This window comes from Rhinopithecus roxellana, chromosome 11 (genome assembly GCF_007565055.1).
Source record: "Rhinopithecus roxellana isolate Shanxi Qingling chromosome 11, ASM756505v1, whole genome shotgun sequence".
Lineage (NCBI taxonomy): Eukaryota > Metazoa > Chordata > Mammalia > Primates > Cercopithecidae > Rhinopithecus > Rhinopithecus roxellana.
Window position 1 is genome coordinate 132579936 of NC_044559.1, and position 14599 is coordinate 132594534.

Sequence of the window (14599 nt, forward strand, 5' to 3'; positions counted from 1 at the left end):
CCGCGCCCGGCCAGTTTTTTTTTAACTTATTGTCAGTAAAGGATGATTTATTGGGAAACTTATAGATGGAAGCATGGTCTTGGGCAGCAGCAAGACAGGTAGATCTCTACACCATTAGTCCCCAGATCCATGACTTAAATGCCATAGGGAAAGGGTGTACATGCTCTATAGGGACAAAGGCAAGCTCCAGAACAGGCAAGAATGCTATGTGTGTCATAGCCTGTAATTTTTGTGATAACATCAAGGTTGCTTTGCTCTAAAGGCAGGATTTATAGTGAGTACATGTTCTTACACTAAGGACAGCAAGTAAAGTAGACATCAGCAGGCATTTGTGGGACTGAGGTTAATCAAAAGTAAACATGGTAGATTAGCATGCAAGATGGAGTCACTGTTGTCTTCACACCCATCAGTTTCTACTTTATTCATCCCATTTCTTTTTTTTTTTTTTTTTGAGACGGAGTCTCGCTCTGTCGCCCAGACTGGAGTGCAGTGGCCGGATCTCAGCTCACTGCAAGCTCCGCCTCCCGGGTTCACGCCATTCTCCTGCCTCAGCCTCCCGAGTAGCTGGGACTACAGGCGCCCGCCACCTCGCCCGGCTAGTTTTTTTGTATTTTTTTTTTTTTAGTAGAGACGGGGTTTCACCGTGTTAGCCAGGATGGTCTCGATCTCCTGACCTCATGATCCACCCGTCTCGGCCTCCCAAAGTGCTGGGATTACAGGCTTGAGCCACCGCGCCCGGCCCATCCCATTTCTTAATAGCCATCTAAAGATTGACACCATGCTGCAGCACATCCCGTAACCATCCCCTTTCCTTTTTCCCTTAGTTTCACCCCTATCAATGTTGTCTTTATTCACCCCTAGAATTTTTTTTTTCCCCCTAGACGGAGTCTCGCTCTGTTGTCCAGACTGGAGTGCAGTGGTGCAATCTTGGCCCACCGCAACTTCTGCCTCCCGGGTTCAAGCAATTCTCATGCCTCAGCCTCCCCAGTAGTTGGGATTACAGGTGTGCGCTACCATGCCCGGCTAATTTTTTGTATTTTTAGTAAAGACGGCCTTTTGCCATGTTGCCCAGGCTGGTCTCCAACTCCTGAGCTCAAGTAGTCCACCTGCCTTCCAGAGTGCTCAGATTACCAGTGTGAGCCACTGTGCCCGGCCCTTTCTTTAATTTAGACTGGCATTTATGTATACCATTTTCATTGTTCATCATTGTTTATTGTACCTCATTAGACTTTCCTTTTGAATTTTCCTCCTTGAAACACATTTTTTTTTTTTTTTTTTTGAGACGGAGTCTCGCTCTGTCGCCCGGGCTGGAGTGCAGTGGCCGGATCTCCGCTCACTGCAAGCTCCGCCTCCCGGGTTCACGCCATTCTCCTGCCTCAGCCTCCCGAGTAGCTGGGACTACAGGCGCCCGCCACCTCTCCCGGCTAGCTTTTTGTATTTTTTAGTAGAGACGGGGTTTCACCGTGTTAGCCAGGATGGTCTCGATCTCCTGACCTCGTGATCCGCCCATCTCGGCCTCCCAAAGTGCTGGGATTACAGGCTTGAGCCACCGCGCCCGGCCTGAAACACATTCTTAAGAGGCCCTCAGATGTGCTTTGGCTTGGAATTCTTTGTGTTTCCTGAATCTGAACTTTCATGCATTTTAATTTTGGAAATTTTTCTACCATTATCTCTTTAAACACTATCTTATCTATATTCTTTCTATTCTCTTCTTCTAGAATTCCAAGTAGACATAATTAGACTTTAGTTTTTTTGTCTTTGTGTGTGGTTTGTTGTTGCTGTGGTTGTTGTTTTTTAAGAGATGTAGTCTTGTTCTGTCGTCCAGGTCTAGAGTGCAGTGGCGCGATCTTGGCTCACTGCAAGCTCCATCTCCAGGGTTCATGCCATTCTCCTGCCTCAGCCTCCCGAGTAGCTGGGACTACAGGCGCCCGCCACCACTCCCGGCTAATTTTTTCGTATTTTTAATAGAGACAGGGTTTTACCACGTTGGCCAGGCTGGTCTCAAATTCCTGACCTCAGGTGATCCGCCTGCCTCGGCCTCCCAAAGTGCTGGGATTGCAGGTGTGAGCCACCACGACTGGCCTGGGGTATCTTATTTGTTCATATTTTCTATTTTTAAATTTCTTATAATTTTCTCTATAGCATTGAAATTATCTTTCTTAATGAAAAATGCTATTCCATTAAATTGATATATCTGCCTATATGTTTCCTTATTTCCTTGCTTTTGGCTTATTACAGTTTTTAGCTATAATATGGTTCAGCCACAGAAATCTTTTATACAGGAAGGTCCCCAATTGCTAGTACTAAATCTCAATGAAATAACTGAAAAATAGTAGTATTAAGTCATAGAGTTTAAATTCTTCTTTTCTCATATTGCTGAATTTCTTAAAAGCAAAGTTGCCAGTTTATATTGCTGCTTCCTTCCACTATTAGGTTTTGCCATTTAATGTTATAACATCAGGAGCACAAACTTCTGGAGTTGTATTGAACCGATTCCATTTCTTGCTTTTAAACATGTGACCTTGGGCATATTAGTTAACGTCTATTTTAGTTCTTCATCTGTAGTAAGATGGCTTTGAGGATTAAATAAGTGGCAAATACTTGGCAGATAGTAAGACCTCAGTAAATCTAGGCCATTATTTTAAAATATTTTTATTTGTGGTGGTTTTAATTTTTTATTTCTTCAGTGATGAATGAGACTAAGTATTTTCTGAAGTGTTTTCTATTTATATTTTATCTCATGTGAACTATCAAATACCTCCTTTTCTTAAAATGGAAGTTTCACTGCAGAAGCGAGTTGACATAATAACACCAAAAGCACAAGTGCGGAAAGATTGATAAGTTGTACTTCATCATCACAGTTTCAAAAGTGCACCATCAAGAGAGTGAAAAGACAACACATAGAATGGGAAAAATATTTAAAAGTCATATAGCTGAGCCAGGCACCCACAGTGGCTCACAACTGTAATCCCAGCAGTTTGGGAGGCTTAGGTGGGTGGATCACATGAGGTCAGGAGTTCAAGACCAGCTTGGCCAACATGGTGAAACACCATCTTTACTAAAATTACAAAAATTAGCCAGCATGGTAGCACACGCCTGTAATCCCAGCTACTTGGGAGGCTGAGGCAGGAGAATCACTTGAACCTGGGAAACGGAGATTGCAGTGAGCTGAGATCGCGTCACTGCACTCCAGCCTGGGTGACAGAGCGAGACTCTGTCTTGATAAAGAACTCTAACAGAGTGCAAGCAGTGGTGCAGTAATAGCTCACTGTAACCTTGAACTCTTGGGCTTAAGTAGTCTTCCTGCCTTAGCCTCCCAGCTAGCCAGGACTACAGGTATGCACCACAATGTCTGGCTAATTTCTAAAATTTTTTTTGTTAGATATGAGGGTCTCATTACGTTGTCCAGGTTCATCTCAAACTCCTGGCCTTAAGCAGTTCTCCTTCCTTGGCCTCCCAAACACTGGATTACAGGTGTGAAACCATCATGCCTAGCCATCAAATTTTTTAAATGGGCAAAAGCTTTGAAAAGATACTTTTTCCAAAGAAGATAAACAAATGGAAATAAGCACACGATAATAGGCCCAACATCATCAGTCACCAGGGAAATGCAAATCAAAACCACAATGAAATGCCTCTTCATACTCACCAGAACATCTATAATGAAAAAGAAGGCCAATAACAAGTATTAGCAAGGATGTGGAGAAATTGGAATTTCATATCTTACTGGTGGGAATGTTAAATGTTGTAGCCACTTTGGAAAGCAGTTTGGCAGTTCTTCAGAACATTAAGCATAGAGTTGCTATAGGACCAATCAGTTCCACTCATATGTATATACTCAAGAAATGAAAACATGTTCACATAGAAACTTATACACAAATGTTCACAGTAGCATTATGTCCAGAATAGGCAAATTTGTAGAGACAGAAAGTAGATTAGTGGTCATCTAGGGCTGGAGCAGGGTGGAGAAGGTAATGGGTAGTGACTGTTAATGGTTACAGGGTTTCGTTTTGGAGTGAGGAAAATGTTCTAAAATTAGATTGTTGTGATGGTTGCTCTACTCTGTAAATATACTAAGAACTAGTGTAATTTTTCAATGAGTGAATTTCTGGTATTTAAATGATATATTAATGCTGTTTAAAAGAAAGAATCTAGTTGATACATTTACCTCTCCTCCTGAACATTCATCTCTTGCCCAGATTGTTGGTTAGGAGTGAGACAGATATATCTCATATGGTGGCCGGGCGTGGTGGCTCACGCCTGTAATCCCAGCACTTTGGGAGGCTGAGGTGGGTAGATTACCTGAGATCAGGAGTTCGAGACCAGCCTGATCAACATGGAGAAACTCCGTCTCTACAAAAAATACAAAATTAGCTGGGGATGGTGGCACATGCCTGTAATCCCAGCTACTCAGGAGGCTGAGATGGGAGAATCGCTTGAACCTGGGAGGCGGAGGTTGTGGTAAGCTGAGATTGTGTCATTGCATCCCAGCCTGGGCAACAGAGCAAGACTCCGTCTCAAAAAAAAAAAAAAAAAAATGTATCTCATACGGTAATTCCTACCGTTAGAAAATAGTATGTTTCAGCTTAATGGATGTTTCATTTTGGTATGATGGCTAATAACTTCAGTCTTGGGTTCTATAGGTTCCATGTCCCCTATTACCAGTTGTGTGATTCTTGTCAGTCTACATTATATTATAGATTGTTCCTTTGTTTATGAAATTAGAGTAATTTTTGCTTATCCAGAGGATTATTGTGAACTTCAAATAGAAGTGAGACAGCATTTTGAAAACTGTGTAGTCCTAAATAAATAGACAGTAGTGTTAAGATTCCTAAAGTTCTCTGTATTTTCTTTTCATAGGAGTGAAACACAAATCTTTTCTAACAGCTGAGGACTGCTTTGAGTTGGGCAAAGTGGCCTATACAGAAGCAGATTATTACCATACAGAACTGTGGATGGAACAAGCCCTAAGGCAACTGGACGAAGGCGAGATTTCTACCATAGATAAAGTCTCTGTTCTAGATTATTTGAGCTATGCAGTATATCAGCAGGGAGACCTGGATAAGGCACTTTTGCTCACAAAGAAGCTTCTTGAACTAGGTATGTTATCTGGGCCTAATTTAAGGTTATAGTTATATTGAGAGAGATATATTCTCTATTTTTGTGTGTCCCCCTTTTATATACTTCTGGTATTTTCTCATTTGTTATAAGTCAGGAGTTTTACTTGTTAAACATACATTATCCTCTTTTTCTTTATTCTCAAAGTAAATGATGACTGATTTTTCTCACCTGATAGTGCTGCAACAGTGGTTGTGTTTCTCTGCTGTATATTCTCCAGGAATTTCAAAATTGAAGCTGATGTAACTAACTCAGTCAAAAATGTTTGTTTACCATGTTGCCATTTTAAATGTTAATCAGTTTCCTTTGAAGGGTGTTTTGTTTTATTGCATTTCATACTTTAAAATAAAGTGATTTAAAATAGATGGGCTCAAAATGTATTTATCAAATTCAAATGTTGGAAAAATATATCTTAGGAGAATTTTATCAGTAGTACTTTGAACAAAGATGTAGTGTTTCTTCAAGTATGGCCCAAGCACCACATGCATCAGAATTACTTGGATACTTGTTAGAAATGAAAATTTATTGATCTCTACCCTAGATCTACTAAATTGTAATCTCTGGAGATGGAGTCCAGAATTTGTATGACAATAAGTTTAGGTGGCCTTTGGTATATAATGAAGTTTTAAAACTTTAAAAATTATTTTTACAAAATATGAAAATATGTGTATGTTAGAATCAAACAGCTCAAAAGGATTGATCTGCTGAAAATGAACTTTGGATAATTGGGTTATTTCTTAGTTGGGTGATAATAAATTAAGATATTGGTTTGAGTAATCTTTTTTCCTTTCAGTATTTTCCAGTGATATTTCCTCTTGATTTAAAATCTGCTTTGTACTCATTATAGAAAATTTACTAAAACAGAAAAAGATACAGAAGAGTCATCTATAAGCCAGTCACTCAAAGACACCTACTACACATTTATTTCCTTTTAGTGTATACTCCTCTTCCCTGCACACACGTTTCCTTTGCTTTTACAAAATCAGGTTAATAGTGGATATCGTAACATTTATTGTGAGCAGTTTCTGAAGGACAAGATTTATTTTACAATCTAAGCCTAGATAGCCTAAACACTTAGTTACTGTCACAAGTGAAGTCTCTATATATTCTTCTGCCTTTTTATTTTTATGTGTGTGTGGTTCTTTAGTTTTTTTTTTTTCCTCTCAGATGGGCAGCTTAGTCTTCTTTTCTCCTACTAAAAGGCTAGTTCAAAATTATGACTAGCAATTCTGAGGCAGTTAGTGGACTCTAGGCTTATTTGAAAATTGTACCTTTAGTTTCCCTTTTCCTTCTTACTTAGAAATTTGGGACTGAACTTCATTCAGCCCTTAGAAGTAGGCTACATTTATAATGTATCTGTGGTAAAGGTTGCTTTTGAATTGCTTATCCCCTGTCTTCCTTATGTGATTATTTTTCAGTCTTAGAAAAATCTTTTTCATTGCTTAAAATAAGTAGGATGAGTACGATTTTAAAATTCATTTGACATCAAATTGAACTTAGTTCCTTTAGCTGATTAGTAAATTCTCAAAGTAAAAGCACCAGTTGCCACCTTTAAATAAATGACTGTTTCTGTCTCTAGAACTGCCTTTTTTGAGACAGAGTTTCACTCTTTTTGCCCGAGGCTGGAGTACAATGGCACGATCTTGGCTCACTGCAACCCCTGCCTCCCGGGTTTAAGTGATTCTCCTGCCTCAGCCTCCTGACTCGCTGGGATTACAGGCACCCACCACCACGCCCGGGTAATTTTGTATTTTTAGGAGAGACGGGGTTTCACTATGTTGGTTAGGCTGGTCTCGAACTCCTGACCTCAGGTGATCCACCCACCTCAGTCTCCCAAAATGCTGGGATTACAGGCGTGAGCCACCAGGCCCGGCCCAGAACTGTTTTTATATAGGTGACTGTATGTCCTGATTTACTTGGGGGCATTAGTAACTTATACCTATTACTTTGGTATAATAATTTTCATTAGTGCCTCCTTTCACTCACAGAAGCAGCCTGGTTTGGAAGATAAATTATAATGTCTCCTATTTTTATATTACTGTATTCTGATGCTTGAACAAGTGTGAACTTACCCGTGGACATGCTTTGTTTTTCTTCTAATAGATCCTGAACATCAGAGAGCTAATGGTAACTTAAAATATTTTGAGTATATAATGGCTAAAGAAAAAGATGTCAATAAGTCTGCTTCAGATGACCAATCTGATCAGAAAACTACACCAAAGAAAAAAGGGGTTGCTGTGGATTACCTGCCAGAGAGACAGAAGTACGAAATGCTGTGCCGTGGGGAGGGTATCAAAATGGTAAAGTGGAAAAGCCAATTGTGTGTATGTGAATGTGTGTGTGTATGTGTTTGTACATAGTTCTGGAGAGAATCAGTCATTTTATATTTAAGACTATGTGATAAAAATCAGAATGGCTGCATAAAATACTACAGTATGTCAGCTTAGGCAACATAGACCCCATTACAAAAAAATTTAAAAATTAGCTGGGCATGCTGGTGCACACTTGTAGTCTTAGCTACTCAGGAGTCTGAGGTGGGAGGATCACTTGAATCCAGGAGTTCAGGGGTACAGTGAGTTATGATTATACCACTGCACTCCAGCCTGAGCTACAGAATAAGACCCTGTCTCTAAAAAACTTTTTTTTTTTTTTTTTGGGACGGAGTCTCGCCCTGTCGCCCAGGCTAGAGTGCAGTGGCGTAATCTTGGCTCACTGCAAACTCTGCCTCTTGGGTTCGAGTGATTAACCTGCCTCAGCCTCCCGAGTAGCTGGGTTTACAGGTGCCTGCCACCACACCCAGCTCATTTTTGTATTTTTATTAGAGATGGGGTTTCACCATGTTGGCCAGGCTGGTCTCAAACTCCTGACCTCGTGATCCACCTGCCTCTATCTCCCAAAGTACTGGAATTACAGGCGTGAGCCACTGCGCCTGGCCTAAAAAACTTTTAAAAAAAAATTACGGTATACCATTATCTCTCTGTGGGTGCCACATTTAATATGTTCCAATTATTAGTAAAATAAGCTTTGAAATAAAGCTTGTGAATCATATACTATTACATATGTTTGTGCAATATTACCTTTTTCATTTGATCCTTCACCCTGGAAGGATCAGGTAAGGGTGAAGGATCAAATAAGTTTAAAGGAAGTGATAGTTTTTCTTATATTTAATGCAAGAGAGATTTTAGCAGTATTTATTTATTTATTTATTTATTTTATTTATTTTATTTTTTGAGACAGAAACCCACCCTATCACCCAGGCTGGAATACAGTGGTGCAGTCCTGGCTCACTGCAACCTCTGCCTCCTGGATTCGAGCAATTCTTGTACTTCAGCCTCCCGAGTAGCTGGGACTACAGGCATTTGCTACCATGGCTGGCTAATTTTTTTTGTATTTTTAGTAAAGACGGGGTTTCGTCATGTTGGCCAGGCTGGTCTCAAACTCCTGACCTCAGGTGATCCTCCCACCTTGGCCTTCCAAAGTGCTGGGATTACAGGCGTGAGCCACTGCACCCTTCTGTTCAGCAGTCTTAGAGTTAATAACACTACTCTATGCATCTTTTTTTTTTTGAGACGGAGTCTCACTCTGCCACCCAGGCTGGAGTGCAGTGGCCGGATCTCAGCTCACTGCAAGCTCCGCCTCCTGGGTTTAGGCCATTCTCCTGCCTCAGCCTCCCGAGTAGCTGGGACTACAGGCAGCCGCCACGTCGCCCGGCTAGTTTTTTGTATTTTTTAGTAGAGACGGGGTTTCACCGTGTTAGCCAGGATGGTCTCGATCTCCTGACCTCATGATCCGCCCGTCTCGGCCTCCCAAAGTGCTGGGATTACAGGCTTGAGCCACCGCGCCCGGCCAAGATACAACAGATTCATCTACACAATAATCCCTTGTAGTTTTGCTCCTAGTTAACCTTGACAAGATTGCTTAGTGAAATGCTTTAGTCTATTTAATACTCAAAATGCAGAAAGTTTTTAACAGGTTTTGTCTTTATCTTTAATTAAATAAAATATTAAATAAATCTTTAATATTTCTTTGTTTATTGTATATTTATATTTATGTATTTGTAACTCAGAATTCCAGTTCTAAAGATCTTAATAGATATTAGGTCAAAAGCAAAAAAGAACAAAGTCTGGGAAACATTTGTTAAAGTTGAACGTAGGTTTTTGTTTAGCCTCAAGACTTCTCAGAACCTTTTTATGATAATGTGCATTGTGATATGATATACATTCTTTCTCAATATTAATTGATTATGGAACCTTTTGAAAAGGAATTTCATGTGGTATTAGTTTTCAATTGAATGCGGGCATGCATAGAAAGAGTTAATGAATTTTTGGAGTAAGTACTTTAAAGTGTAAACATTTGAAAAGCGTTTAACGTTTTCTTTACTACTAGTAAACTCAAGCTGGGCTTTACATTTTGATATTGATGACTGTTGACAGCTTAACCACTAACAGCAAAGTATATAATACCTATGGGACATTTTTGATAGCTAGGTTCATGGAGTCCTAGGAGGATATGCTTCAGCTAATGAGTAAATACAAAGATACAAAGATAGTGACACTGTTAGACTCATTAAATATTTTATTTTCTTTTCTTTCTTTTTCTTTTTTTTCTTCTTTTTTTTTTTTTTTTTTTTTTTGAGATGGAGTCTCGCTCAGTTGCCCAGGCTAGAGTGCAGTGGTGCGATCTCGGCTCACTGCAAGCTCCACCTCCCGGGTTCATGCCATTCTCCTGCCTTAGCCTCCTGAGTAGCTAGGACTACAGGCGCCTGCCACCACACCCGGCTAATTTTTTGTATTTTTAGTAGAGATGGGGTTTCACCATGTTAGCCAGGATGGTCTTGATCTCCTGACCTCGTGATCTGCCCGCCTCAGCCTCCCAAAGTGCTGGGATTACAGGCATGAGCCACCGTGCCCGTCCCCTCATTAAACATTTTCTCTTGTTTTATTACTAAATATTTTGGTATGTATCTTTTAAAGATACAAATTCAAAATAACTACAATACCACTGTCACCTAAAAATTCACAAGTTTTGTAATGCCAAATATCTAGTGTTCAAATTTCCATAATAAGCAGAAATTTTTATTGCTCTTAATAACTCTTAGGGAACAAAACTGTAGATATAAAACAAGAGTCTGCTAATTTGCCAGTCTGTTAATGTAACACATACTCAACTTTGCCTAAGACCAAAAGAACATTCTTGCTGGGCACGATGGCACATGCCTGTAATCCCAGCACTTTGGGAGGCCAAGGCGGGTGGATCACCTGAGGTCAGGAGTTCAAGACCAGCCTGGCCAACATGGCGAAACCCCATCTCTACTAAAAATACAAAAAGTTAGCCAGGCATGGTAGAAGGGACCTGTAATCTCAGCTACTTGGGAGGCTGAGGCAGGAGAACTGCTTGAACCCAGGAGGTGGAGGCTGCAGTGAGCCGAGATCAAGGCATTGCAATCCAGCCTGGGTGACAGAGCAAGACTCTGTCTAAACAAAAACAAAAACAAAAAATTCTTTTTCTCAGAATAGCTAAATTCATCTCATCGTTATATAAAAGACTTACTAAAAATTAAAGCCTTGGATTTGACTCTAGATAAAGTGCATGGAGAATAAACATAAATCATTATTTGTTTTAGTATATTATTAGTATAATAATTGAAACAAACTACTCATATTCCTGCTTATGTGACATACTTGTTTTGTTTTGTTTGGTTTTTTGAGACAGCATCTTGCTCTGTCACCCAGGCTGGAGTGTAGTGGCATGATCATGGCTCACTGCAACCTCTACTTCCTGGGCTTACGCAGTCCTCCCATTTCAGCCCCTCAAGTATGTGGGACTACAGGCAAGTGCCCTCATGTCCGGCTAATTTTTTAAATTTTTTGTAGAGATGAGATTTTGCTGTGTGACCTAGGCTGGTCTTGGTCTCGTTGGGCTCAAGTGATCCTCCTACCTCAGCTTCCCAAAGTACTGGGGTTATGGGCATGAGCCACCATGCCAGGCCTGACATACTTGTTTAATTAAGAGAAGTAGGCAACAAAATAACTTATTAATTAAAATACATAGATGATTGAAGGGAATTTGTTTTGTTGACTGCTCTATTTTTATACTGCCTAATAAAAGCATCTGGCATCTTTGTTTAATAACTTTTTTCTTTTTCAGAGCTGTCCATTTTTGATTTTGCCCTTAAAATTTTCCTTTTTTTTTTTTTTTTTGCCACAAGCATTTAACTGTGAAGTGTTTAGGAAAGCCTAGTTTTTTTTTCTTCTAGAGACTTTTTGTCTCTGGGTGCTTGCCAATTACTTTGTGCCATTTAGAGCAATGCCGGGCATTTAATATTTTCATAAACGTGGCATTATTTTTTTCATATTTAAACATTTGAACTTATTTAAGACCTCGCCTCTCTCACCCAGAAAATCATCATTAATACTGTATTTAAAATTCTGAACATCCTGTTTGAGGCACAATATTTGCAGAGTACTGCTTCTTTTGTATATTTTTCCAGAGATACTCTGTATATGCAAGCATGATTATTGTCTCTTATCTGCATGGGAATAGATATTAAAAGTATTATTATTCTAATATATTCATCATATTCTTAACTTTAGACCCCTCGGAGACAGAAAAAACTGTTTTGCCGCTACCATGATGGAAACCGGAATCCTAAATTTATTCTGGCTCCAGCTAAACAGGAGGATGAATGGGACAAGCCTCGTATTATTCGCTTCCATGATATTATTTCTGATGCCGAAATTGAAATCGTCAAAGACCTAGCAAAACCAAGGGTAAATAATGTTTTTTTTTTATTTCTCCTCAATATACTGTACCTTTGTATCAATTTTTCTTTGTAAGAAAATAGGATAATTGATATACTAATAACGCCACAGATTTTTTAAAGATATTGTTGCCTCAGCATAATGGAGTTACTAATGATGCTCTGTTTATGCCAGTTTTTCCGTTTGTTATCAACACAAGTAATATACCCTTCAGCTGGGTTTTAAGCACTGAATTATGAAAATTATTGATGAGATTTTTATTCACCATTAACAAATTTGTGTTTCACTGTCTTCCTGATAAACTTTTCTATATATTTTGGAGTCTTCTAATCTCAGAGGCTGCTCAAAGCCCAGCTTCTTCATAACTTCTATATTTTTATTAAAAGAATACCATGGAAGTATTTTTATTCCCTTTTAGGCACATTATTACTATTATAACAGGATATAATTGGGCACAAGCATTATGTTAATTTGAAATGGTGATAGTTTTCTGACTTTAACCCACATAATTTATCTTAAAAGAAAAAGAATCTAATGTAAGCTTAGTGTTTAGCATGAAAACTCTTCTTTAGTGAGAATGTGGAAAAGACTACCCTTTATGCTCTTGCCTTTTCCCCCATCAGCTTGTTCTTAAAACATATTTGGTCTTCTTGATAGTAAAGTACAAGCTGCCATCACTTTCATAAAGAGATTGTTGAATAAATTCTAGGCATGCCTTGCTCTCTTACTACAAAGGAGTTGGCAGATTTTTTCCATAAAGGTCAATGTTAGATATTTTTTAGGCTTTGGAGGCCATATGATCTCTGTGGTGACTATTTAGTTCTGCCATTGTAGTGCAAAAGCAGCCAAAGAAAATATGTAAATGAAAGAGTGTGGTTATATTACAGTAAAATTATATTTCCAGTGACAGGCAGCAGGCTGAATTTGGTCTGTGACCATAGTTTGTTAACCCTTATTATATCAAAGGTTTGAATTACCTGGGATATCTATACTACAAAATGAACTTAGAATTTCTTTTAGAGTTTTACTGCTTCTCCAAATTGGTGGTTTTTCTTTCTTCCTTTTTTTTTTTTTTTTTTGGCCAAAGATTACATTATAAATGCAAAACATTGGTCTGACATTAATATGTATTATTGTTGCCATCCAAGGTAATTAATTCATTTCAGCTTGGAGATCAAGTTATATTCTGGAGATTCCTCAATTTGGATTGTTTTTGGTCAATAAATTTAATGGCAATAAAATTTCATGCTCTTACAACCTCAGAATCATCCTTCCATTAAAAAAAAAATGAAATTATTATCTAGGCTGTCTCCTCTTTCTTACTGTTTTTAACATTTATGAGTTCTTTTCCTCTGCCTTTGTTCTCAGTCCAAGATTATTTCACTATATATGTTAATAAGTGGATATCTTGAAGGGACAAAAGATTGACCTTAAAATGAATTTAAAACATTAACCTTTGCAAACAGTTCCATCACTAAAAAAAATTGAAGTCAGAGATTTTGGAATGGATCATTAATTGCAAATAGCCATTCTTCTTTTTTTTCCCCTTCTCTCCCCACCCCCAGATGGTCATTCTTTTAACTGTAAATTAGACTTCAAATTTCAGAAATGTCTCTTTTTCTCACTGTCATGTCCTTTCACCATTGAAAGAAATTTAATTTCCAATCTCTTTTGTTTGTATGTCCTCCATCTATGCAAAACAAACAAAAAATTGAGAAAAAAAAAAAACCCAAAACCTAAAAAACTAACTGGCTTTCAAGGCTCAGCACAAGGTGATTGGAAGTGTATGGAGTTATTTTCTCTTTTTAGCCTCCTTTGTAAAAACCCCGGAATTCTGACTGGTTGGGTAAATGTGATTCAATTTTTTGTCTTGTAATGCAACTATTTTGATGGTTGGCTTCACAGCTGAGGCGAGCCACCATTTCAAACCCAATAACAGGAGACTTGGAGACGGTACATTACAGAATTAGCAAAAGGTAAGAGATGTGTATGCTGCATATTTTGCCCTCTAATGAGTGTTTTGTACATCCTTCAGGAATTATTCATTTAAGGGAAGTAGGTCATTTTCAGTCACCAGCTCAAGTTACCACCACAGGATACGCATGGGTAAACTGCTTTGTGTTTCACAGGTCTTTCTCCTTCACTAGAAGTTCTGTTTTTAATCTTTAATTGGTATGTTATTTTTCTGGAATTAATATGCTTTTTATCTTTCTTCAGATCAGGTGTCAAATATCCAGGAAGTGGCCTGATACTTTCCTTTTTCCCTTTTGTTGCCAGAAGGGGAAATAAAGCAGCAGACTCCTGAATCTGGGAGTGGTAGTCTTCACCTATGCAGTTTTCTCACATTCATAAATACTGCAATGATTCACATCCTCCTTCATGGTGATTGTGTTGGCATTTGTTCATACAGCTTGTAAAATACCATTGTCATTATGTAGTAATCTGTATTCCTCCTGTTGGAGTTTTTTATTTAAAAAAATTCGCTGACTCAAAAGTTGGCAGTAGGAAGAACAGAATTACACTTCTGAGCTCAGTCTTCCAGAAATTAGTTGTAAACTTAGTTGCCTTTTACTTTGCCAGAGAGATTTGAAAACAGTTTTATCTCAGTGAGAGTTTTAAAAAATGAATTTAAGGAGTCTACTATTTTTATTTTCAAAATATTTAAATAACTTCTAGATCTGAGAAAGTTTCTGTGAAACCCAGTGCTGTAAATCATTTCC

The 14599-nt window shown here is 38.6% G+C and overlaps 1 protein-coding gene across 2 annotated transcripts in view; it reads left to right on the forward strand.

Moving 5' to 3' along the window:
- Nucleotides 1–14599, forward strand: part of P4HA1 (prolyl 4-hydroxylase subunit alpha 1) — a 90598-nt gene that overhangs the window by 34146 nt on the left and 41853 nt on the right. Inside the window, exons 6-9 of one of the 2 annotated variants that reach the window (XM_010373075.2) lie at nt 4861–5100; nt 7222–7418; nt 11712–11888; nt 13785–13855. In XM_010373075.2, the coding sequence (XP_010371377.1) occupies nt 4861–5100; nt 7222–7418; nt 11712–11888; nt 13785–13855 (685 nt within the window). The remainder of the gene's footprint in view (nt 1–4860; nt 5101–7221; nt 7419–11711; nt 11889–13784; nt 13856–14599) is intronic. The other variant, XM_010373074.2, reaches the window with a different exon arrangement.